This window comes from Paroedura picta, chromosome 4 (assembly GCF_049243985.1).
Source record: "Paroedura picta isolate Pp20150507F chromosome 4, Ppicta_v3.0, whole genome shotgun sequence".
Lineage (NCBI taxonomy): Eukaryota > Metazoa > Chordata > Lepidosauria > Squamata > Gekkonidae > Paroedura > Paroedura picta.
Genome location: NC_135372.1, coordinates 78,879,405 through 78,906,645, shown reverse-complemented (window position 1 = coordinate 78,906,645; position 27,241 = coordinate 78,879,405). Strand labels below are relative to the sequence as shown.

Below are 27,241 nucleotides of genomic sequence, written 5' to 3'. Positions count from 1 at the left end.
ACATTTTCTCTCACCCAAATGTGTATAGAATTGAATACAAGAATGCTTACCGTTGAAGAAAGCTTTTTCGTCAGCTGAATGAACCTTTTGTACCTGTAGTCATCCTTACTGTAACCAAATTCAAAAAGGAATGGTACTGACAGGCTAATGCTGAGTCTTTCTTTCGTTGTTTGCCTCTCTAATATTTTTTCTTCAAAACTTGAATAAGATTCATGTTCAGTGAGTGTAAACTGGAATGTACCTTTGGTCTAAATAAAAAGCAAGAAAAAGCAATGTGTGTGAATTTTTGAAACCTAGTTTCACATCTGGAACATGTTTAAATGTTATTTTAAACATATTTTAATATGACTATAGCAAGCTGCCTTCTTGAACTGGACCATCTAGCTTATCTATCTCAGTACCATCTCCTGAGACTGGGCAGCAACAGCTATTAACCTCATTATCCATAATGCATTAACTGCAGATGACCTTGAAAGTGAGTACTAAGCAGGGCTAACCTTTCATAACTTGCAAGATCTGACTACATCAGGCTAGCCTCGGTCATCCAGTCAGATAGACTATGACATAAACTGTCATGGACTGTAGCCTCCCAGCCTACACAAAATTTCTTCACAATAATTCTGATAGCCTTTAAGGTACCACTTTTATTGTAAGAGTGTAACACAGCGACAACTCTAGAATATTTCACATACAAAATTTCTTCCAATGTTCGTTTCCTGTGTTCACCTCAATGCTCAACAAGTCATGGTCAGCTAGTAGAAAAAATACCAGTGATTCAGTTGAAATGCATGTGTGTACTTTCTTTAGCATTAGTAAGGCCTCTAGAGTCCATATGCAAATTAGGCTGATAAATTGCATGTACACTGACTTACATTCATATTCTGAATGGTCTGAAAATCATCTATTTGAAAGAGGAATGAACCTTCCAGATATTTTCTGTGAGCAAGCATTCAGGATTACCTCTAAAACTGCATGCAGTACATCAGAATCTGATGTCCATATGAAATAGAACAGTGTAAATTGAGACTGCTTGGCCACAAGTTCCCATTTATAAATGTAATGATATGGATCAACAATGCCATCCATTTAATCTGCTCATACAACTCCTTGATCCTTACCTGTGCCATATAGCTTTCTACATTGTAGGGTTTTCTAAATCTAATGTTTGCGATATACTGTAGAGAACATGATAGACCATAATATCTATGATCCAAAACCAATCCTTCCAAATTATTTGTGAAGATATTTACTCTGGGGAAACAGATGCAGAAAAAGTCTACATTTTAGTTGTCAATCATGCACACAATAAGTTATATACACTTGCTATTGGTTCTGCAGCTCGACTGTACTTTCTAAAACCTTAAAAGTTCTGTGTACCGAATAAAGGATTGTGAAGGGTTAATTCTTCATAGAAACAGCCTTGAGTGTCAGGCTACTCCAAGCAATCTGATTGGCTAGCATCAGCTGAGTAGAGAGAGACTTGAGTGTTGCATGATGAGGAGAAATTCATTTAGATTTGTGTCTTGACTGACTTGAGTCTGATTTCAGCCTTAACTGAGAGCAGTTTAATGGAGATAGGAGAACTGGGGGAAAGTTGGCAAGAAAGTTTGGAAAGTAGGTGAAGACTCCCATTCAAGCAAAGGAATGGGGATAGATCTTCTATGGAGAGAAGAAAATTCCCTACACAGTCCAATGGGGAATTAGAATGAAAGTCTGCACATGTACTGGTCTTACCTTACTATTGTACTGGTCTTACCTTACTCTGAGGAGAGATGAAATAATTTCTCACAGGAGGACAATCATCTTTTCACCTCAGTGGCACATTTATCGCAATCACAATCTGACTGCATTCAACTAATGGCCAATCCCTCATGGATATGGCTTGTGACAGACTGCAGTGTCCATAACTTGTGTGACTTACCAAGGATGAAGAATTCCCTATACTTGTCTAATAGAATATGAGAGAGGACCAATGCAGATTTTCTAAAATTATGTAAAGTTAAAATCAGGGAAAGGTAAATAGTGTGATGAGGCAAGGCACTATCCTGACATCTAGGCATATTCAAGAAGCAAAATGCAATATCTTGACTACACAGAGATAGGTTTCCATGATTAGGCTCATTGCTGATGAACACAAGAAAATCATGGGCAGTGAACACAATACTGATTCTCCCCCTGCCTCCCGGGCATTGATGCCATCTTTTTAGAAAATTTGGATAGAGCTAGAGGACAGACCAAATGCTTAATTGAGAGAGGTTGGGCTATTGCCCAACTATGACTATGTTGAGCTCTGTATTGTAGTCCAAAAGAGCCAGCTCATTGTAGGGGTTAGGAGTGCTGACTTCTAATCTGGCATGCCATTTTTGATTCCGTGCTCCCCCACATGCAGCCAGCTGGGTGACCTTGGGCTCCTCACAGCACTAATAAAGCTGTTCTGACCGAGCAGGAATATCAGGGCTCTTTCAGCCTCACCTCCCTCACAGGGTGTCTGTTGTGGGGAGAGGAAAGGGAAGGCGACTGTAAGCCACTTTGAGCCTCCTTCGGGTAGAGAAAAGCGGCATATTCTTCAAAAGGGTGGAAAAGAAGGAAAGAGCAAGGTTGCTTTGAGATGTTACAGGACAGTAGCTCCCTAACAATCTGGAACATCCACGTCTAAGGGTGAGACAGCCTTATGGACAAAATCATTATTACTTTTTATAGTCTGCCTTTCTCACTGAGACTCAAGGCATGCTTGAGTGTAGGCTGCAGAAAAGACATGGAGACAAAGTTGCCAGCGCAACCTGTTATGACAATGGGACTCCCACTGTGCCTTGCCAGCAGAAGAGGGAGAGGTGTTTGTGTGTTTTTGGGGGGTGAGGGAGAGATTTGCCCAGCTTCCTCTCCACTTATTGGATTTTGTCTGTGAGCTCCTTTTGCTTCAGCATCAGCTTTCAGGACATCAAAGGGAGTTTCTAGGAGAAGAGAACTGTGGGGAAAGATACATGTCCTTGAACACAAGGGTTCATGTGCATTGTATTTCCAAATGTGGCCACTAGTCAGTTGTGTTGGTCAGAGGAGTGAAAGTTAATCCTGCAGCATAACACACACGCACACACACACCCCTCCAAGAACCACTAAAATTGCTTCCTAGCTAATGTTATTAAATGTGAGGCCAAGTTGTCTGACTTGCCATAAAGACTATTGGTAGAAAATGTAGAGGTGCTTACCCACTTGCTAGCATCAGGATGCCCCAGTATTGTTCTGTGTTTCGATCACATGATTTATATATTCTCTTACAGTTTATTTCATCTGAGTAATCCCCACAGGCATCCTCTCCATCGCAACGCAGTCTTTGATCAACACATCTTCCTACAATATAGAACAGTTTGTTACCAGTCCCACCGATCAAGCAGGCCACACCCTGGATTTGATCTTTTGTACAGTGATAGGCAGGAATCTGTTTGTTTGTTTATTCATTTATATTTATGTATTTATTTAGATTTTTATACCGTCCTTCCCTACAGCTCTGGGCGGTTTACATAAAACACTTTAGAACAATATCAATATAACAATAACATACCAACTAGAATAACTAGAACAACATTACAACGACAATAACTTTGACACTCCCTCATCTGATAACCATCTGATAACCATCTTCAAGTATTTAAAAGGGTGCCATATGGAGAATGGAGCAGAATTATTCTCTCTTGCCCCAGAGGGACAGACCAGAACAAATGGGATGAAATTAATTCAAAAGAAATTCCATCTAAACATCCGGAAGAATTTCCTGACAATTAGAGTGGTTTCTCAGTGGAACAGGCTTCCTCGGGAGGTGGTGGCTTCTCCATCTTTGGAAATTTTTAAACAGAGGCTAGATAGCCATCTGACAGAGAGCCATCTGATTATGTGAAGGCAAAGGGGTGGCAGGTTACAGTAAATGAGAGATTGGGATGTGAGTGTCCTGCATAGTGCAGGGGGTTGGACTAGATCACCCATGAGGTGCCTTCCAACTCTATTCTATAATTCTATGATTCTATGATCTGGGTGGGACCTGTAGTTGTTTTGGGGCAGTCAGCCTCAAGGAAATGCCTGGTTGAAGAGCTCCCTTTTGCAGGGCCTGTGGAATTGTGGAAGTTCAAGCAGGGCCCTGATCTCTTTGGAGAACTCATTCCACCAGGTGGAGGCCAGGACTGAAAAGGCCCTGGCCCTTGTTGAGGTCCAAAGTGCTTCTTTGGGGCCAGGGATCCTCAGCCAATTGAAGGTGGTGGAGCATAAGGCTCTTTGAGGGGTATAGGCAGAGAGGCAGTCTCTCAGATATACTGGGCCCAGACCTTAAAGGTGAGTATCAAAACCTTAAACCTAATCCGGAATTCAACTAGGAGCCAAACGAGTTCTTGGGTTACCGGCCAGATGTGGGATTTCCATTATATTTTAGTGAGAATGCTGGCAGCAGCGTTCTGTATCAGTTGTAGTTTCCGGATCAAGGACAAGGGTAGGCCTGCATAGAGTGAGTTGCTGAAGTCCAGTCTAGAGGTGACTATAACATGGATCACTGTGGCTAGGTGCTCTGGGTCCAGGAAAATACCATTTGCAGTAAATACCATTCCATGGCCAGACGACTGTGTCATGAAGGCCTGGCTCCATTTGCCGCCACCACTGTTTACGTTGGGGGTTGATTTTAGCCTGCTTGCAGGGGCTTATGGATCTGGATTGTCTCCTGAATGCTCTGTGGGAACTGACGCCTCTTGGTAATTAAATAGATGATTTGGTCAGCGACTGGCACAGCTGGATGCTGGCTGCCATTGATGAGATTGCTCCCTGACATCCTTTCTGCCCCTGCCTTATATGACCTTCCTGGTATACCACAGGGCTACATCAGAGGAAATGGTAACTGAGACAGCTGGATCAGGTGTGGAGGAATACTTGCAACGAGGCTTCAAGAACATCTTATAGGAGAAGGCAGTGATGGTTGCCGAACAGGAGTTTTATACAACTTCCCTTGTGGTTGGTAGCTCATGTCCAGCACAATTTATTAGGGTAATCAAGCCTATTGCTGCCCTTGAGGAAGGGTGCCAAAATAATAGTCAATTGGAAATCAGCTATGAGGCATTTGCGAGTTATTTTGCCGATAAGGTCCTGACACTCTGCTGCGTCCTCCCTGCCATGGTTGATACAGAATGACCACCTTTGGGGAGGATGTTTGATAGCTTCAGACAGCTCTCACTGGCCAAAGTAGACAGGTTGCTAATGTCAGAGGTTGACCAGGTGCCCACCAGATCTTTGTCCTTGGCTGCTCAAAAAACGCAACGATAATAAATCTTTCCCTGTCTACTTGGGAGGAAGATCATTAGGGTCCCCCTGATGTTCAGTGCCACCTGTGATTCTTGTCTCTCCTTTCTCCTCCCTCTTGAAGTTGGATGGGGGGAGGGGCTTCTGGTGCCGCTATGTTGTTACTGCTATGCTGTATTGTGTTGTGACTGTCCATTTTAATGGGTTTTAATGGGATTTTAGCTGGACTTCTGTGACCTGCCATGAGCCTCTCTGGAATAATAATAATTATTATTATTACCTGCCATTCCTGAGAGGCTCATGGCAGGTCACAGAAGTCCAGCTAAAATCCCATTAAATATAATGGGTAATTATTATTGTTGTTGTTGTTGTTGTTGTTGTTATTCCTGAGGACACTAAAGAAGGCAGTGGTCTGGCCCTTACTGGAATAAAAAATTGTTTGACCTCTAAGACCGGGCCAGTTACCACCCTATCTCGCGTTTGGTATTTCTGGGAAAGGTGGTTAAAAACGGCAGCCGCAGATTAACTCTTGACATACCTAGAGGAAGCTTTGGACCTCAACCCATTCCAGTCTGACTTCCATCGTGTTGCCATGAGGTGGAGACAGCTTGATCACCCTGATCGACAACCTCCAATAGCAGCAGCTGGAACGAGGTGGGATGGTGTTGCTCGTGTTGCTCGATCTCACAGCAACATTCGTCAAGGTAGAATATGAGCTTCTTACTTACTACCTCACTATACAAAGGACAGCCCTTCAGTGGCTAATCTCCTTCCTTCAGGGCCACGAAAAGAGGGCTGCAGTGGGTGCGAGTCAATCATGATGCTGCCAGTTCCTCCGTGGAGTACCACAGGGTGCAGGTCTTCCACCTTATTTAACATCTTTATGTTCCCTCTAGCCCAGCTAGTTTGGGGGTTTGGGCTAGATGTCATCAGTACACTGATGACACCCAGCTCTACTTCCTAATGGACAGCCAGCTGGACTCCCCCCCCCCAAAAAAAACATTCACCAGATATTTGGATGCAATGATGGTCTAGCACAGGCAGAGCCATCTGAAACTCAACCCCTCCAAGATGGAGGCCCTGTGGCTGGGTAGGAAAGGACTGGGCATGAAAGCACAATTGCTCTTCCCAGACAGTGTGCAGCAAATTGCTGCACAATCTGCTAGGAATTTTGGCGTGATCTGTGATGCGTCCTTGTCAAAAAACACCACCAAGGTAGGTTAACTGGCTTTTTAATAATTTTACCTGGCAAAACTACTAGTGCAATTGTCACCTCCAGATTAGATTTCTGTAATGCACTCTATGCGGGCTTTCCCTTGATGCTGATCCAGAAACTACAACTGGTCCAGAATGAAGCAGCATGATTCCTCACATGAACACCTTGGAGGGCTCACATTTGACCTGCCTTGAGGCAACTGCACTGCTCCCAGTTGAATTCCGGATCCACTTCAAGGTGTTGGTGTTAACCTTTAAGGATAAACATGGTCTTGGCCCACCTCCCAAAGGACTATATCTCCCAAAGGACTGGTGATTCCTGGTCAGAAAGAGGTACGTCTGGCCTCCACTGGGTCAGTTTCATAGGGCCTGGATGGAGCTCTTCCAGGCATTTGGTTGGAGCCAATGAACTTTATGACAATATTGAATGAAAACATCAGCTGAGCTCCCTCTATATGAATACACACACACACAACACCCAAATACAGCAGTATGAGTATTATCAGGGTAACCAATATAATTGATTTTAATGTATTAAGTATAAGTTGAATTGCTGACAAACTGTATTTTAAAGTTTTATGCATTATGTGGATTTTAAAATGCTGGACACTGTCCTGAACTGTCCCTCTGGGAGGGCGGTGTATAAATCTCTAAATAAATAAAGGAATAAAATGATGACACATTAATTAATCCTTCATTTGCAAAACCTGGAGGCTTTATTTCAGCTTTGTTTTACCGAGCCAGTTTCAGTATGGCCTGCGAAAGTCAGGTCCACATGCCCATGCAGCTATGGAAAATTCACTGGATTATTATGGGATGGCCATTCCTTCCCAGCCTAACCTATTCACTGGGATATTATGAGAACAAAATGAAGGGGGGAAGCAGGAGTTCCAAAGGCATACAAATATATGAATACTGAGGATTATGATTTCATCACTTTGGAAGTCATGTTACTAGTCCTTAAAAGTATGATTGAAATGCCTGAAAAATATGCTCGCATAGTCTGCCTATAACTTAGATTTAATCTTGAACTTGGATCTATGGAAATTCAGTCTATATGACTTATTTTGTCTTTCATCCCCACAACGGACAGTCCAATTTCCATGCAATTATGTTGTCAGTCTAGGTGGCAGCAATGAACAATGTTCCATGTGCCCTGGAACTGTGGTGCTGTGGATTCTACGTTCTCAAAAGTGGCATCCTATCATGCAGCCTTCCTGTTTCTTGCACTATCTTGCTTTATGCATCTATCAAAAGCTTCCTTGCTCCAGTTCCAAACTGCTCCTAGCTCTGCTTTCTTGTCCAGTGGACCATTTACTTGTTTAGAGTTGAACTCTGGAAAACTGATAGGGTCTGCTGTCTATCAGATCTGATGTTGTTAAAGTCTTAATGCCAAGTCTCTTTCTATAACTTTATACATAAATGAGCAATTTAACTCAACAAGATATCATAGAAATTCAAAATGTTTACAATTTTACAACTCTGCAACATTTAAACACACAAATATGCTTCAGTTGTATAATCCCCTCAACTGAAAAAACTGTCATTCTTTCTCACTTCAACAAATGAGAGTCTAGTACTCTGCCTAAGAAATCTCTTCTATTTTGCCCTGTGATTTGATGTGGGAAAAGCTCTCAGCACTCCCAGAGTGGTTCTTAATATATTATATCTGTTGATGATGGTGGCTGCAGGTCTTTTTTAAAAACAATAATTATCATTTGAAATCTGAGCTAACTAGCTGTGCTTAATTTCAGTTAATATATTGATCCACAAGCACTCGGCACAGCAGTTTCTCAGTGGTTCTTTCTTTCCTGCTCCTGGCTGTAGCTTATTACCCCAGTCATCTGAGAAATTCTTTGTTGTCCATAAGTTCTTTGCCTCTAGTGCACTGCTGCTGGGAAAATAGTAATGCAGCAGCAGAAATTATTAGCAAATGGACAGGATTTGCTTAACCCAATCAGTGTTGATAAATTATGTGAGGCAAAATGTATGATGTTTATTCTGATCTAGTTGGGCTTCTGAAAATAAAGCCATAAAGGAATTTAACAGCAAAAATACATTCCATAAATAGAAAACTAACCTGTTACCTCAGAAATCAAACAATGTTGCCTGTTTCTGGGATCCATTCTTTAAACACATTTCATGAGCATACTTTTAAAACTTTTCATCTTATCAACAATATTAGATTTCATTACCCATAAATTAAATATTGCAAGATATAGTTTCACATAAAAGACCAACCCCCCCAAAATTCTTACTTTGACCCTTTTTAGGTTATGACCCCCTGATGGTTATCCCTGGACCCCAAGAAGCATGCCTGGCCTCGAGCAGGGCCAGGGCTTTTTCAGTCCTGGTCCTGGCCCTGACCTGGTAGAATGGGTTCCCAGAAGAGCTGAGGGCCTTGATGGAGCTGTCAGCAGGACCTGTAAGGTGGAGCTCTTCTGCGAGGCATTTGTCTGAGTGTGGGCAGGGAAGATCGGGTCCCTCCCTATATAGGCCCCTGCAGAGTCCTGTAGAGGCACAGCCTTTGGTCAACAGGGCAGAGGTGCCTTTCCCGAGGATTATGGTGAATATTGGGGACCGGTGTGCCCTGGCATTACAGGCTGCGGTTGGGGTAGGGATAGGGTCATAGATTATTTTACCTGCCACCAAGCAATTCTGTTGTTTCTATTTCACGGGGTTTTATTATTTTATTGTAAACTGCCACAAGCTGGACTGGCTTCGGGAGTAGTACTGGATAAATCAAATAAATAATAATAAATAAGTTATAGAGTTGGAGATTAAGGAAAGCCATTCACTAATACACTAACCTGTACCACAGAGAAAGCCTTCACATCTAATTGTATTTCTGCAAGGGCTGTTTGGAACACAGTCTTCTGTTTCTTTGTCTGAGTAATCACATGGGTCACCACCAAACTGAGAAAGCTGTTCCACGCGGGCAAATCTATACTGTAACAGAGTCAATATTAGGAATCTTAGGTCTTTTAAATTATGAGGCATAAATTGCAGACTAGTACAGATCTGCAAGTACTAATACCAGACTTTTTCAGCAAAGATTTGCTCCTATGATACTCTCATTGCCTTAAACACATCCTTCAATAACTTCTTGTGATGGATTTCTGGGATCACATCTGCAATTGGCTTCAGTCTGACTGTGGTATCTGATGACTGTGCTATGCAGTGTGTTATCTGCTCTTCTGACTTCCTTATATTGCTATGGAAAATGTCCTAAAGAACAGGCATGGTTAACTTTCTGTCAAATGCTCTGTTGCTACATAACAAGCCTTCAGGAATGGGTGGCAACCTTTTCCCAGTAGCAATTTGATACCTATAGTTTCTGGCAAATGCCGAAGCATCCAATAGAGTGCAGAAAGGTATGTGCAAGCAGATTTATATGCTATTTCACATAGCTAATCAACCCCCTGAGTATTACTTCAGTGTAGTCTGTGTGTTTCAAGTTAACTATATTAATTGCCTATAGTTTCTTAGCTTGTACTTAGAGCACAGAGAAAAAATGTCTACTAGGACTGGGCTAGGTCTAGTCTAGGTCTAGTATCCCTGTACCAAGAATCATGATGATAAATAATGACACACATGCTGGAGCCTTAAGCAAAGCCAAAACATGAGGATTCATACAAAAAATATTCATTTTATCATGCTGACAAATTGGTTTACTGCAAGAGCATTGTAGCACAACTAGTAAATAGTAATAGATTCACTATACTACACTTCTTTGTGGGCCTGACTGAGAAGTTAGTTGCTGTGGAATGTTATACATGGAGTTAAATCAACATGAGTACATAGGAGGATCCTTGCAAAAAGTGCAAGTTTATTTGTATGTTCTAGCTTCCAGGATCAGGTCTTGTGCAGCAATGTACCTCCAAACACTATGCAATTAATCAGGTCTCACTTAAGATAAGATAGGAACTTTATTTCAACACCAGTAAAGATATGTCCCATAGACTGAGCTCAAAGATACAGGTTCACATCAGAAGAAACATGGAATGGCCACAAAATATTAGCTGGGATTGATCTTTTATATGGATTTGAGTAATAAGTCTGAGTTGGTGTCGAGGTAAAAAAAAATTGCCAACTGATCAAGGGACAAAAGTGCTCAATCCAATTTCTGTGAAGCATGAGAAAGCTTTCTATTTGGCAAGGATTGTAAACTAGTATGGGTCCTAGGGTAAGAGTAGTTTTGTGGGGCAGGCTGAAAACAGAACAGAAGTTTCAGGAACTTGAGAAATGAAGGAGGAGGAAGCACAGAGACAAGATGGTTGAGTGAGTGTAATGAAGTAAGCAATGAACTGAGAAAATAAAACTTGAAGGGTCCATAGAAGGTGGTTTAAGGTAAAGGGTAGAGGAGATAAGGAACAAAGGTAAGAACTGATGAAATAAGCAAGTCTGCAAAAACATTTAAGATCAGCATTTAGGTCAGGAGGGCCTTGTACAAGGCATGCACATGTAGGTAAATGTCTGAGAAGACAGCAAGGGAAAAAAGGAAAGTAAGTTCAAGAGAGGCTGACCACTTTAAAGAAAAAGTCAGTGGGCAGATAAAATGGACCTGAAGAAACAATGGAAGGTGGTAGACAAAACTGATGGATAATACATAATCATAGTCATAGTCATCTTCATTTTAACTTGCAAACTACAAGCTTTTAGTTGCAAAACACGAAGACTCCTCATATATAGGACACAAGTAGACTCACCTTTTTCTTCTGGCAAGGTTCACAAATGCTCCATGAGGACCAGTTAGAAATGATACAATCAATGGGCTGTGGTGAGTTGTTTGGAGATCGGCGCTCTCTGCTTCTGGTCACGTTGACATCAGCATCTTTTAGGTGAAAGGAAAATTCCTTTTCTCCACTGTAAGTTGGTGGGGGGGAAACTATTTTTAATTAGGTTCTCCCAGTAGGTATCTTACTCTTATCCATGCCTTCTTATGCACAGAAAAAAGGTAGTTTTCAAGCTAGCAGTGGTAAGAACTTTATTCAAACAATATAAACTGTTATAAGCAGAACAAGTTCCTAGGTACAAAGGCCTCATTTTCATTATTACTTCATGAGAGAACTTATTGTATAAGATTCCCTAGAGCAGTGGTCCCCAACACCCAGTCCAGAAACCGGTCCCGGTCCGTGAATCAGTCGGTACCAGGCCGCAGCTCCTCCTCGTCCTCCTCGCTGGCTGCTACCTCGGGGGCTGCCCTGCTACTCTGCTGCCAGCTCACCTTTGGTGCTCTCCAGCGGCTGCCATGGCTGGGGCTCCCCCTCGGCGTGGCACTGTGCAGCTGCTGCGGGCTGCGGGAAGTCTGAGGCGCCGGAGAGAAAGCAAGTGTTGCAGGGGCTCAGACAGCAGCAGCAACGTCCCTCGGCAAAAGACTACCCCCCCCCCCGCGCCTCAGTAAAATTGTCAAGTGTTGACCGGTGATAAAAAGGTTGGGGACCACTGCCCTACAGGATGATTACCTTGATGGACCTTTGATATTAGTAAACCCAAGATATATGTCTTAACATATAAGGTTGCTTGCTAAAGACTAACTTTGTTAGTATCCTTGTAAAAACCAATTTAAAGAAATATTACACTAGATTGATGTTCGCTGATGAAGTAAAAATGAAAATGAGGCTGTTGTACCTGGGGTCAGCAAAAGCTGTTGGATTGTGGTGGGCGAGAGGCCTAGTAATGTTTGTATGTTTAGGTCATTTCCACATGAGGAAAATGTTCCTGGAAAGCCCTGGCATGTTGTTGGCATATATAGCCCCCTCCACATGATGTCACCAACATCCCAAGGGTGTCCAGTAGGGAGGTCGTGATTTAGTAATTTTTAAATCATAATTTCAGGAATCCATAAAACTGGGTTTACCACCCTAAATCATGCAAACCACCAGTGAGCCGCCAGTGAGCAACGAGAGATAAGACTATATGGAGGGGGAAATGTGTGATAGTCCCAGCAGCTTTGTCCCACCCTTGCTCCAACACTCTCTATTTACTGTTTTGAGTAATTTTGAGTGGCAGGACCACAAACCTATATTATCCAGGGTGAAATAAAATCTTCTTTAAAGTGTCCATGGACTTTTTGGGATCAGGCAGGAAAAACACAGCCCCATTTTTGTTTTCTGGAGGTGGGAAATGAGCTAGGAAAGGTGGGGGCTGATCAAGCAACTTTCACCTAATCATTCAGCCATGTTTTTAAGCCTACCATTAGCACAAAATGTACTTTTTGGCTTCAGTTACCTGACCACCCTTCTCACAACTTGGGCAGGCAAACATAGTCCCGTTAGTATCTTGTGGAGGTGGGAAATGAGCTGGGAAAGGGGGGGGGGGTGAGCTGGCTGATTTCTGCCAATCATACAGGGGTCTGAGCAGCTTGTTTTATAGCCAACCATAAGCACAAAATGTCTTCTTGGGCTCCAGGGACAATGTGCAGCATCTCAGAAATCCACCCAGACAGAAATAAAGTGGAAAAAAACCAAATCCTAAAACGGGGGAGGCAATGCTGTATTGTTCTGGTGTTTCTCCATAGCAACGGGGCAGTGTTGATTTTATTAAAGACGCAGCTCTGTTGAGGCATTACCGCATAGCAACATGAAAGCACCTTTAAAAAAAAAACATTAATTTTGGGGATGGGGTGGAAGAAAGTTGGAGTCCATGAGAGAACTGCTGTGTTGTGATTGGTGGCTTGCTGTGATTGACAAGCTAAGGAGTGGAGGGAGTTCATTTGGCTTTTTCTTGCAGCTTCGTCAGGAGTTAGAAAGCCTCAAAGGAGCAGAGGGAAAACACATGAGGAGTCTCCCTGTGAGGAGGGCTGCAAATGCAAGATTTACCATACCGCATTTGCCAGCAGCGTTTTACCCCTCTGTGCAGAAATGGCCTTATTTGTCCAAGCTGGTCTCAACTGTAAGCCTTGTGAAACAGCTCCATCTTACAGTACCTGTGGAACTGTGTTAGTTTTGTTGGGGTCTTGATATTATCAGGGAGTTTATTCCACCAGGCAAGGGCAGGGCTGAGGCCAGTCGGACCTTTTGGGCTGGGGCTCACCAGGTGATGAGTTGGTCCAGATTGAAACACCCTTGTAGGACGTAAAGAGAAGGGGGTTTCTGAATACCATTGGGATTTATAGGGTTTGAAAAGTGGAGAGCCAATTTATTAATACCCAGGAAGGTCATCTGGAGAAGTCCTGATACGTTTTTCTCTGCCTTTGGCATTCCAAAGGTACTACATACAGTATAGATCCACATGTGAGTACTTCTCTTAAAGCTGAGCTTCTATCCAAGTGAGCCCTCCTACGTTCATTATTATTAGCAAATATTATATTTTTGTACCAGCTTGGTGTAGCGGTTAAAAGTGGTGGCTTCTAATCTGGAGAGCCATGTTTAATTCCGCACTCCTTCACATGCAGCCAGTTGAGTGACATTGAGCTAGTCGCAGTCTTGTTAGAGCTGTTCTTAAAGATCAGTTCTATCAGAACTCTCTCAGCCTCACCTACCTTACAGGGTGTCTGTTGTGGGGAGAGGAAAGGAAGGTGATTGTAAGGTGGTCCCTTACTCACATCAACAGACCTCACCCAATGAGTCTTTGGTCTTGGGATGAGGAGGACCTGGCAACACTATCCCCCCATCCTTGTACTCTTATGTCCTGGATCACAATTTTTTGTGAGCAACAGAACAGGAGCAACAGAACAGTCAGCTAAATATATTGTAATATGTTACACACATGTTTATGTAATCAGTTTATACACACTGTGATTGTCGTGGGGAAAGGGAGATTGTGGCAGACTACCTTTGATCCCTTTCCCCAAAGAAATGCTAGAGTAGTTCTCTTACACTGGGGACAGGGAAATGATTCATCACATTGTGCAAGATTTTGTAGGCCTCACCTGTATGTACCAATGTGTAATGAGGAGTTTGAAAGAAATGTATTAGTTTTCTTCCAAATCTATATGGTCTGATGGTAATCTCTTTCTGATACTATCCCTGTCTCATAGTCCATCAGTGATTTCACTCAGAACACAGAGAAGCCCTAATATTTCAATCTGACACATTGAAGATTGGGGTGTTGCTTACCTTGTAAAACATAACCACTCTTATGTTATTTTTTCCCCTCAAAGATATTAATAGAATGCAGATGCTCAAGTGTATGTATTATGTATGGGCAGTAGAAGGAGGGGGTTTAATACTGTAATGGCACAAATAGCATTAAATATCAGGAAACATTCCAGTGCATCAGTAGGAAAAAATCCTATTTCCTAGAAATTTACTGCTACAGGGTTTGAGAAGTAATATCCTGGAAATAACATGATGTATTTTCATGGTGATCGGTACGTCTTGTGGTTCACTAAGCCACAAGCAGTCTACCTAACAGGGAATCAATTCACCTAATTTATTATTGCCTGGAAAAGACTACAGAAATGGGAGTGGGGGATATCAAACACCTACCTGAATATGCTATTTGCAAAAAATTAAATAGGAGGGGTGGGACCCAGTGAGAAACCAAACAAAGAACAAGAAAAAAGAAACTGGGACTCCACTATGGTACAACTTATGGAACACCTAAACTAGAAGTAGCTGTTTATAGAATTTTCTACAACACTCTTTGGTTGACTGTGATGGCATTCAGGTTAAAAACTGTATATATCAGATTCTCTGTTAAAAGATTGTTCTTCTAAATGGAAGTTTCCAGTTGAAAACAATGTGAAATTTGATGTTCCTTGATAAAGCCATGCAGTAAAACATGTTGGGATTGATTAAGAATTATGCTTATTAAAGAATTAACTGAAGATTGCAGACTCCCTGGATGCCTGTTTACTACATTGGATTACATTTACTACATTTTGTTGTACCATATTGGAGTCCCAGTGCTTTATTGCTTGTTCCTTGAATATGCTATTTGGCTTGTGGGCTATGTGATTTGAAGGACTCACAAATTTCACAGGCTTTGTTTAATAAGATCCCTTTGGACTGAAGAAGGAAGAGATTCTCAGGTAGGACTCGGGCTTAATTCAGAGGACTCCGCACTCCTGGATGGGTTGGATGGGTTACAACAAGTTCTATTTTAAAATGTATATATATAAAATCTTATATAAATTCTAAAAATATAAAATACAAATTATAAACGTTAGAAGGGTATAAACTTTACAATAGCTTTTCATCCATTAATCTGCTTCAGCCCCTTTTAAAGCCTTCTATACTTGTGGCCATGCCTACCTCTACTACTTTTTCCCTTGTTGCCTGGACTGTGATAAAGGAATTCCTTGGTGAAACTTACTTCAGTTACTTGTAGTGTGGAAAATTAGGTATGTGGCTAGATTTAGGCTAATTTTCACAAACTGGGATCTTAAATTCAAGTTAAATCATTTGAATTGTACATTGACAGTTGTAGAAGAAGAAGAAGAAGAAGAAGAAGAAGAAGAAGAAGAAGAAGAAGAAGAAGAAGAAGAAGAAGAAGAAGAAGAAGAAGAAGCAGAAGAAGCGTTGGTTCTTATATGCTGCTTTTCTCTAACCAAAGGAGTCTCAAAGCATCTTACAGTCCCCTTCCCTTTCCTCTCCCCACAACAGACACCCTGTGAGGGAGATGAGGCTGAGAGAGTCCTGATATTACTGCTCGGTCAGAACAGCTTTATCAGTGCTGGGTCACCCAAGGTCACCCAGCTGGCTGCATGTGGGGGAACACAGAATCAAACCCAGCTTGCAAGATTAGAATGTGCATGAACCTGTTTTGTTGATATATGTTTACACCTAACCACTGCACTCCTAACCACTACATCAAGCTGTATATCATGGTAAGTGGAGTTTTTCCTTTAGTGTGCTGCATGTGAAAAGGAAGTGAGAAAGAGCATGGCTTGTGTAAACATATCTCAACAAAATGGGTTCATGCACATTACAGTTTAATGTTGGTTTGCCATCATGTCTGACTATATAAGTAGAATAGATTTTCTCAACAATCCTTAAATATACTGATCTTTAACAGTCATTTACTTCTACCGAGCTTACTTGTAATTTCGCACAACAGCAAGTTTCACCCTTTTTTTTAAAGCTGTGTGGATTTGATACAATATATTCTTTGGTCAAATATTAATCACAAAACAATTTAAATTGAGAATTAATGTTCACTTTCTTTTAATAAAATCCTCTATCAGCCTTGATTGCGGTTAATTAAATGCAGGGAGCAAGGTATTTCTTTAGATCTGAGAAGTGATTAAAATAAGTCACAAATGAAGAATTAAGTGTGGGAATAAATTATTTTCTAGAGAGATGTAGATAAAAATAATGCTGATATAAATAATGTCATTAGTTTCCCAGCTCCCTTCCTAGCTCCAGCATCCTGAAAACAGAATCAGCTCAGAAGGATGTGAATGTGGGAAAGGTATACTCTTGCTTTTACCACGAAAGAGTCCAACTACCTTCTAATTTATGATCTCAGTGTTAACTAAGCTGCTTACAAGTCCACCAGACCTAGCTGTCATAAGACAGGCCACACCCACTTGGAACCCACTTGGAACTTCCATAACAATTCTCAGCCATCAGAGAACAGTTTAATAGCACTACTGTTCAACTCTTATTTAGTGATAGAACAGTCACTGACATCCTATGAACTCTTTCCAGGAAATAAGCCACAAAGAATAAAATGGGAGTTACTTCTGGGCAAGGATTGCTTAGTTCTGTTTCTTGAGAGTTGTATGGAACATAGAAGTAATATGATCCTTGGCAGAGAATTCATTGTCTGATAAAAAGGACAAGAAGACGTATAGAGCTAGGAAAAAGAAATTGAAAATGAATAGAATATGGATGAGTGTATATTGAAGGCACAGGCATGGTGAAACCACAGTGGTTCAGATAGCATTTTCCTAAAGGTATGGAATTTTGAATCATGACATACAAGTAGGCTCACAAGTATGTTCCAAGTGTAGAGCGGCAGAAAACATGAACAAAGAAGATGAATTTTAAAAGATTTCATGCAGCTCAAAGGGGCTTAAACAATATAATGGGGGCAGGGAAAGTTAAGGACAGGGAACTAACAGTTTGAAAAAGCATACACATCATTTAATAGGGAGCCCAGCATATTGGTTCTACATGAACAAAGGGTAGAAAGAAAACTATAGAGGAGGGATTGAAGGGGAAAAATTGCCACAGAGTAAGACACTTCAGTAGTCCAGATTAGTGATCCCCAACCTGTGGGCCATGGACCACATGTGGTCCGTCAACTAATTGGAGGTGGGCCCCGAAGGACGCCTTCTCCCCCCCCCCCCGGCCCTATACTTCATCCCCCCCCCCCGGCCCTTTACAACACACTTCGGGTGTCATTGTCTCCCATCACTCCCAGATGGGGCTATCTTGTTGCAGAGAAACAAACTCAGGGTTCCCATTGATTTGTCATTGTCATGAGTTAAAATTTCCATGAAAATAAAATGTTCCTTATGTTCATTGTTGTGGCGTGTCTGTATCTTATTTTGAATGGATGTTTAAACATTACCATAGCGATCAGAGAGCTTTAGGGCAGTGGTTGAGAGTAGAGGAGTAAACTACCCCCACACACCGGGCCTCAGTAAAATTGTCAAGCATTGAGTGGTCCCTGGTGATAAAAAGGTTGGGGACCACTGGTCCAGATGACAGATTACATAAAGAAGAGCCAGTATGGTCGAGTGGTTAAGAATGTCAACCTAGAATCTGGGAGACCCAGGTTTGAATCCCCACTCTGCCCTATAAGCTTGGTGGGAGGCTCTGAGTCTCTCAGTCTCTGACTTCTCTGGGTTATTGTGAGAATAAATGTAGACAGCGGAACTATGGTAAGGTGTTTACAAGTCCCTCTTAGAGAGAAGCAGGATATAAGTATCCATATTAATAAACAAAGAATATGACCGAGTGTACAGAAAAGGGGCAGGATATAGTAAAGGAGACATAGTAGTTGTTGTTTGTTGTTATGTGCGAAGTCGTGTCCGACCCATCGCGACCCCATGGACAATGATCCTCCAGGCCTTCCTGTCCTCTACCATTCCCTGGAGTCCTTTTAAGTTTGCACCTACTGCTTCAGTGACTCCATCCATCCACCTCATTCTCTGTCGTCCCCTTCTTCTTTTGGATATAGTAGTACATAGTGTCTATTTGGATTCTTGAGTGTGACATTTTTAATTAATGAATTAATTTACTTACTTTTTCCCTGCAGATTTCTATATCACCCTCCCATAATTCTCAGAGCAGTTTAGACAAAACATAGGGATATACATCATAATCATAATAACAACCATAACAGTGGGTTCCAAAATTGAACAAGGTATTATAACAACTCATATTATAACAACAATTTCTAACATGAACCTTAGGGACTGCAGTTTGGGTTCATGTCATGAAGAAATCAAGGATTAATCCAAGGAGCAGAGCCAACATGACTAGAAATGTACACAGAAGAAAAATTTGGTATAGTTTTGATTTAGATGAAATCAGAATTGGTATAGGGATTCATATTTGAATGATTTGAGTTGATTGATTCAAGCTTTGAGGCAATTAAAGACACCTAGCTGGCCATTTTGATGTCTCAGAACTCACCAAACAGCTGATCTCACTAAGAGAAGTCTCTTTGTGGGATCAGCAGTTTGTCGGGCTGTGGGGTAGGGGGGGCCATCTGATTCAGCTGATTTATCTCTGGATCAGTTTGGGATGCGCAGGGGTGAGGAGTGCAGATGGTTCAAACCAGCCACTTCCATGCAGCCCAACAGCCAGCCAGACACTGTCCCTGGCTCGTCTTGTACAGTGCAGGGGGGGGGGGCAATTGAAATTGCACCCTTACAGCCTTTTCCTGCCTGCTATGGGGCTGGAATGGCTACAATCCATTCCAGCAGTTCCTATTGATTCCCTCCTCTTGGAAGAGGGGGAAGCAAAAGGGAGGGTTTTAATGCCTGTTGACCATTTAAACAGAACAGTTGATCAGAGGGCTGGCCAGGTTGTTCAGTTTAAACAGGTAGCTGAAGCAGCCAAACTGCCTAAACTGATCCAGGCAACTCTCATTTGGCCCATTTAAACAAATGGGGATTGCAAGTCACCTCAGATAACCCCCAACCCCCTGAACTAATATTGATTTGAGTTTTTTAAGGCTTATCTGAGCCTAAACATGGTCTAAAAAACTGTGTATAAACTGTGCACATTTGCAAGCTTCCTGATAGGAGACCTCGCCCACCTTTTCCCACCGCATTGTTGTGGCTTTTTGCCCCCCGCTGAGGTGGCAAGGGAAAGCAAAGTGAACTTCTCCCCCAACTCCTCAGCTTGTCAATCACCACAAGCCACCAATCCCAGCACAGTGGTTGTTTTGGGACTCAAATTTTCTCCCCCCCCCCAAACCCCAAAATAAATTTTTAAAAAATTGACATTTGGGGATTCTTGGTGTTTTGGTCTTTATTTACATTTCTGTAGATTTGTGAGAGGCTGGCCATGGTAACTGGACCCCGATGAATGATTTTGTGTGAACAATAAGGCTTAAAAATAAGGAGCACGAACACCTAGCTGATCGGGAGAGGGTTGCTCCATCACATGCCCCCCCTCTTACCCCATTACAACTCAAATGCCAGAAAATGGGGATGTGTCTTGGCTGCCCAACTCTAAAACAAACAATGACAATGAACAGAACATGTTATTTTAACTTGGGGAATGTAGCTTTGCCGTCCCACAGGTACATGGACCATGGCATTAAAAATATATATCGTGAGCAGGAAATGGAGAGGGGAGGGCGGGTACAAGGGCATGCCAATGCTAGTGAGACTGTTGCATGTTTCTCCCTCTGCATGGGCTTGCCCCTGGTTGCTTCCCATTGTCAAGTGCAATAAGAAAAAGCAAATTCAGTTTTGCTGATTTCCCTCATCACAAGGCAAATCTGGCCAAAACTTGGGCCAGTCCCTGGACAGCCTTGGGTTGCTGACATCATGTGGAAGTAGCACTAAACCCCACCAGCAACTAGAGGCTGTCCAGGGGCAAATTCCTCATGCAGAAACAGTCATGGAATAGAATAAAGAAAGGAAGATGCATTTATAAGAACCAAAACATAACTATAACATTTTCTCAAATGCTCTTTGAACACTGTGGTAATACCATGTGAGATTAATTTCCTTTTCTTTATACTACAGTGCTGGTGTAACACACAAAGGCATAAAGCCACATGGACCAACTGGGTAAGTTTTTCCTATAGAACTGGCAATTCACTAAATGAGGAAGGTACTTCTACAGGGGAAAAAGACCCACACCCACACCCACAACCTGCATTTATCTGCTGAAGGCCTCTAAAGGATAGTGTAGTCCTGTGATGAACCTTTGCAGAAGGGTATCCTCTGCATTCCTGTAATGTTTAAAAGATTTTTAAAAGCCTTTTGAGGAAAGGGTTCAAACTTATTTGTGATTGACAGTCCTGAAGTCAGGAGACAGGTTGAAAAGGTTGGGTGGGATCTTCGGTGAGTATTATTGCCAGAACAATTTGATATGTGGATGGGTAAAATAGTATGAAGGAGGAAAGGTTACAAATGTAGATGAGCCATTAGGTGACCTTGCTCATAAAGAAGAAAGTGGGAGAGCAGCTGAGGGGAATCCAAAGGAGAATGAAGGTAAGAAAGACTGAATCATCAATGTTAAGAGAGCAGGGGCACATTGAGTTTCACTAGTCCCACAGCTTTGTTGTGGTTGAGTACCTGACATTTCACTGTTTTCTAATGCCAGCCAGGCAATATGGCTGGTTTTAAAGAACTGTATTAATAGGATCGGTGCCCTGTAGGTCTATGAACCATTATTCAGTTCTACAATTAAAGAAAAAAAGCTCTATATCCCCCCTGTCATTCCACAAAATCATTCAGAGACAGCAAACACTTTCCCAGAGGTGACACCTAGCAGTACATGTAGATCGTATCTGAGTCATGACCATTCACGTTGCCCCAAGTAGTGGGCTGGAGCTATATGCAAACCTTCTTCAGCTTGGGTTACTCCAATTACATTTTGGGATAACTTAACACATAGCAGGACAATGTATAGGGAGAAAACTACATGTAATATACTCTCAACATTTCCTTTTGTTTCTACAGTCACGAGGAATTTTTACTGCATATGGGCACGGCAGAATTTTACAAACGCTAATGTTTCTGAACGGTCAAAATGTAAGCTACTTTGCAATTTCATTTTAATCAGTTGCTTTATGGGTCACTTTGTTAGCATCCAGAAGTAAACATCACTTCTTATCCACCATAATTTTTAAAAAATCACTTTTGGTTAGGTCCCTGTACCGATATTTGTTTGAAAAACAAAATTCACTTACCTGGAGCAGTGCAAATTTAAGAAGCCTAAGACAGCACAGATGAAGAAAATTCTCAACAGGCACAAAAGGAATGATACAGATGCTGCAGTCATGACTGTAAAACACTGTAGGGCATATAGAGTCGCACTCCAATTCAGTTTGTTACAGCTTGGAAGACAAATGGATTCACTGCCAGCTTTTCCCCTGAACAAACAGAAGATAACAGGACAGTCTGATAAACTTAACAAACAAATTTCATTGGTAGCACAGAACCTTCTTCTGGGCCACCCGGAAAACTGCTTGAGCAAAGAAGGCCAACAAAGGCACCATTTACTGAGTTGCCTTAAATAGTTTGATTTCACAACCAGCAATAGGATTTGCCGTATGGAAGAGCAGAATAAAAATCTAAATAAAATAAATAAATAATCTGTGGATCACAGCCTGTTTTGAGTACTGGTCCAAATGAATTTGAATATTTTTGATCTTGTAATAAAAACAAAACTATACAAGCCTGCAACAACAATGGAAACTCCTGACAGGATTTTGGTCACAGGTTACTGTGTGCATCCTCAGAACAATACATTATTATTATTATTATTATTATTATTATTATTATTATTATTATTATTATTATTATTATATGCAAACAGCCTTCAAAAACAGATTTAATTTCAAACTTTAAATCCAGGTGATTTATTGGAAGCTATAAGGATGTAATCAGGCCTCTGACTTCAGCCTCTGTGACTGGGGGCCAAGCTGGTAAATCTGGAGAGTCAATGGCAATAGCCATTATTTGCAATATTTGATCCTGTGGATGGTGGGAAAGGAGTTTCCACTTTGACGTATCAATTTTTAATCTTACTGTGACTCAGTAGCCCATGTTTACAGTTTTATGTATGTAATACTGGAGAAATATTGTTTTATTTGTATTCTACTGTTTTAATTGTGCTTTGTAATGGCCTGTGACTACATACAAAAATGTTATCACATTGGCTTAGTAATAGCAGTAACTACAAGTTACTACACTTGATCTTAGCCAAAAGGCCGAGAAGTTAACTTTTAAAAATATGGGATTAAGTATAATAAGTTCATTGAACCTAACTGAACGCAATGACTCCCTTCTGTTATGTCTGTTGGAGACACTTTTTGTTGGAATATGTCTTTGTCAGTCAAAGAAAGGGTAACATTGGAACCAGCCCACTGAAAACAATCTGTATTAGAATAATTAAAAAAAAATAGAAAGAACACCTAAAAACTAGACAAAGCAGTCTCCAGCTCAAGTGTCTGAAGAATGCTTTGCTACTTTTCTGAAATGTAAAAAGTTCAGCTTGGCCTCTCTCATGAGGGAATCCGACCATGTTAGGTCCATCATAGTTTAATAGCGTATAACAGGATTGTACAGCAGTTGACGGCTCTTGCTAAGAGAGAAAGGGAAACTTCTGTATCATGTATTGAAATGTTTGTGAATTAAACATACAGCCTTGTGTTCATAGTAAACTTAAGAGTGTCACAGGCTTATATTTTGAAATCCTTACTAGGAAGCCTCTAGAGGCAATAGTTTCCTGAGGGTAAAGTGACTGGCATTGATTGGGTCCAAAACATCAGCATGCATCAGCTGACCTGTGTAAAGCCCTTGGTTGTGTTTGTTCTGTGTCCTGGAGGACAGTGTAGTTTCCCTTCGGCCATTCTCTTCTGCCATTCTGCCCTGGCTCCCACTGAGTTGTTTACTATGCAGGCAGCGGCAGAGCCAATGCCCCTCCTACTTCCATTAGATCATTTAGCCACTTGTGCTCAGACTTATCTAGCAGTAAAATGAAGTGTTATAAAGGGAAGGATTGCAGGTGAGAGATGTGGGGAGGAATCACTAAAGTGGACACTTGCACCATGCCATATGTGAAATGCTGTGGAGGCTGCATCATGAGGAGGTAGCGAGGGCTATGCTATTCTCTAACACAGCAAAGAAGAATCTGTCCTTTATCTCTTGGCTCTGAGGTTCTCCATCTGAGTGATATAAAGATGCCTTCACCCATTATCAGGAGCACTGAAAGAGGAGGTTAATCCAGTTGTATGCTTCTTTGGCAATATAATTGGTGGTTACTCCCGGAATTGCAGAAACAAGCAACAACATACTATTTATTCACTTCTTCCAATGCTTCACTGTTTTAACTACATTCCAGTGGGTAGCTGTGTTGGCCTAAAGTAGCACAACAAAAATTGAATCCCATAGCACCTTTAAGACCAACAAAGATTTAATCAAGGCATGAGCTTTTGTGTGCAGGCACACTTTTGTCTGAGGAAGAATGCCTGCACACAAAAGCTCACGCCTTGAATAAATCTTTGTTGGTCTTAAAGGTGCTATGGGACTCAATTTTTGTTTAACTATGCTACTTTATCCCAATTTGCAAATAAGACTTTTGTTCAAAGTGAATCTAACAACATACTGATAAAATCAACATTGTATTACAATGACAGCTACTTTATTTTCTTTTAAGCTCCACACTAAAATATACCTTTTATACCCAGACTTTTAACTGAGGGTTTTATCTTATCTCTTTTTAAAAGGTCTGATATTGTTTTATGGATAGGTTTTATACTCCTGATGTCTAATGGCTTGTTTTTAATGTGTGTATCTTAAATACTGTATGTTTTTAATATTGTGTTTTTAATTATAAGCTGCCTCAAACAGGACTCTGAAGAGGTGGCCTAAAAAGTGTTCTAAACAAAGAAACAAATTAAAGAAAAATTACACCAAAATGAACTCAAGACAACAAAACACTGGAACAAAAGGACAAAACCATTTAACCAAATGCCTCGTGAAATAGAAGTTGTTTTGCTTTATACCTAAACATCAGTAATGATGACAATGGATGGATCTCACTGGTGAAAGTATGGTGAGGCACCACAACCAAGAAGGCCATTATTTATCTTCAGGTGGGGGGAGGGAGGATTCAAAAAATGACACCTGTTTGTGTGTGGGTGGTGCAATGAATTCAGCAAGCGGTCCCCCCTCCTTTTTTAAGTGTTAGTGTAAAACCTACACTAGCTGTTAAATGTGCATGTGGAAGTCATGTGACTCCACAGCCATTTGGCATTTCTGAGAGTGGCTGAAGCTTCCCAAGAGAAATTACTGGTGGCCAAGCTTAAGTGAGTTGGTGAAGTAATCCCAGTTGGGTACCATGAGGCCAGGATAGTACAGTGAAGAGGTGCTGGAGCCACGTTTGTGGCTATAAGCTAAGGTTTGCTTATCATCTGTGGGCTCAGATTCCCTAAGTAAAGCAAAAACAAGCCATGATTTTGAATTACATCTGATCACCATCACAAGGAGCGAACTTCATTGGCATTATTATTAAGAGGACAAGACTATAAAAATGACTATGAATAGTATTACAAATAATAGTAACAAGTAAAGTGACTTTGTAGTTAATATATAAACAAATTATCTAGTGCAAAAACATATGCATTCATATACAGTTGAATCAAAACTAAAGGCCAACATCAAGAAATGATTTGCTGCAACTTGTTTATGTTATTGCATTCCACTGAATTCAGCATTTATTGTCTCATTCAGATTCACCCCCTTTTGCAACAGCAATCAGAAGCAGCAACAGTTCAACAGAGAACCCATGCCACTTCAGCCACGTCATTATGGGAAGTGCTCCGGGTAAACTCAAGTTGTGTCAATTAGTTTCTCAGAAGATAGCTCCACTGATAACATATCCCTTCATCTCTATTCAAGGAAGACTAACAAGAAAGATGGTTGTCCAGAGGGGTTTGTCGATTTCAGTCCCAGAAGTTCCCTTTCTAACAAAGATGTTTCTGTCTTTGAACTTTGATGTGATTGATCTTGCTGTTAATCATTAGTACAGAGATACAAGTCATTTACAGGAAAGCTTATGGATCACTGTTTACACAGAGGGAAGGAGGAGTGGCCAGGAGTTATTTTTTTAATTTGCTATCAAGTCTCACTGACTTATGATGACCCTGTAGGGTTTTTGAGACCTGATAAAATTGGCTAGCCAGGTGTAACCAGGTCAGCGCAACCAAGATTACAGATATAGAACAAACGGTATGCTTTATACCAATGCGGTCACAAGGGTTCCTTTTTTTTTTGGAGAGGGGGTTAATCCCTCAAAGAGATTAAATAAAAGAAATAATACAAAAAGCTACAATGAAAACCTATTAACAATGGTATGAAATCGAAAAATAACAGAAAAATGATATAGGGAAATAGAAGGAAAAGTGAGAAAACTAATTAAAAAGTTTCACAAAGGTTCTAGAATGTAATAAACCTTTAAAAACCTTTAAAAACCTGCGCACGGGCCTGCTTTATACTAAACAATCCAGTACATGTGGACAAGGTCAGAATAAACAATCCCATACATATATACTGGAAAATCATTTATCCCAAACCCTCAGTTTTATAGATAATCAAGCTTATATTTCGCTAAAAGAACTGGCTGCTGGAACTCGTCTTGAAACAAGCATGTCACACGACATTTTAAAAGGCACCGTTATAACTGAAAACACATAAAGTACTTGCATGCCTAGTTACAGGCGTCACATATTTCATGCCTGTACCCACAGCTAGGCCAAGTATTCCGGAGCCATGCTGGGTATAGATTGCCTCAAGATAGTGGGCGCTTGGCACTCCATTTACTATGACTACAGAATGTGCTATACTGTGTTGCTATTACAATTGTTGTTGTTGCTATTATAGTAATCTGAACTCCCACTGTGGGAACATAGAATCATAGAATCATAGAGTTGGAAGGGGCCATAGAGGCCATCTAGTCCAACCCCCTGCTCAACGCAGGATTAGCCCTAAGCATCCTAAAGCATCCAAGAAAAGTGTGTCTCCAACCTTTGCTTGAAGACTGCCATCATCCTGTCTCTTCTTTGACTTGTATCTCTACACTTACTATGATAGCTTTATCTGCTCTTAAGTGCTAGGTTACCTGTGCTGGTCAGCCAACTGATCAAGCACCAAGCAGGTAGGTAAAGTGGAAAAAGAGTTGTTCTTGTTCTGCCTTCCTGGGTGCAGTTTTAAATGTGCCTGAGGTGATACACCTCCGTACATCCTGGAGAAAGTATCCCTCAGTGTTCCTGCCATCTCTCCCAAACTACGGAGCTTCAGTTGCCAAAGGCCCAGGGAAAGAGAGGGAAGAATGATTCTCTCCTAATCTGGCAAGCAAAGCAGACAGGCAACATTAGGGATGTTTAAAAATCCATTTCAGGATTTTAGAAAGGACATGATTTTTATCCCAGAGTTTCAGGAGAACCATTCAGGAATACTATTCCCTTAATCTGTTTGGGGTAATTTCAAGTTTGGGACTATTTGCACCTAAAAATCATACCCTTATAAAAGGATTTAAAACATTTTTAGTGTGCACACTGCCTCCCCGAAGGCAACAGGAGCATCATGGGAAGAGGTACAGCATACCACAGATGGGCCGGGGGGGGGGGCAATGCTGCTGTGGCCCTTTAAATGTACTTTAATTCT

At 41.3% G+C, this 27,241-nt stretch overlaps 1 protein-coding gene and 1 pseudogene across 1 annotated transcript in view; both read right to left on the bottom strand.

The window, feature by feature from the left end:
* C8B (complement C8 beta chain) overlaps window positions 1-21,990 on the bottom strand; it is a 44,006-nt gene extending 22,016 nt beyond the window's left edge. Inside the window, exons 1-6 of the mRNA XM_077333589.1 lie at window positions 21,763-21,990; window positions 11,196-11,352; window positions 9,297-9,435; window positions 3,207-3,348; window positions 1,119-1,251; window positions 51-248 (exon numbers count right to left, since the gene is read on the bottom strand). Coding sequence (XP_077189704.1) covers window positions 51-248; window positions 1,119-1,251; window positions 3,207-3,348; window positions 9,297-9,435; window positions 11,196-11,352; window positions 21,763-21,854 — 861 coding nt within the window. The 5' untranslated portion in view covers window positions 21,855-21,990. The remainder of the gene's footprint in view (window positions 1-50; window positions 249-1,118; window positions 1,252-3,206; window positions 3,349-9,296; window positions 9,436-11,195; window positions 11,353-21,762) is intronic.
* Window positions 21,991-22,665: 675 nt separating this feature from the next.
* Window positions 22,666-22,797, bottom strand: LOC143836919 (U2 spliceosomal RNA; annotated as a pseudogene).
* Window positions 22,798-27,241: the final 4,444 nt, after the last annotated feature.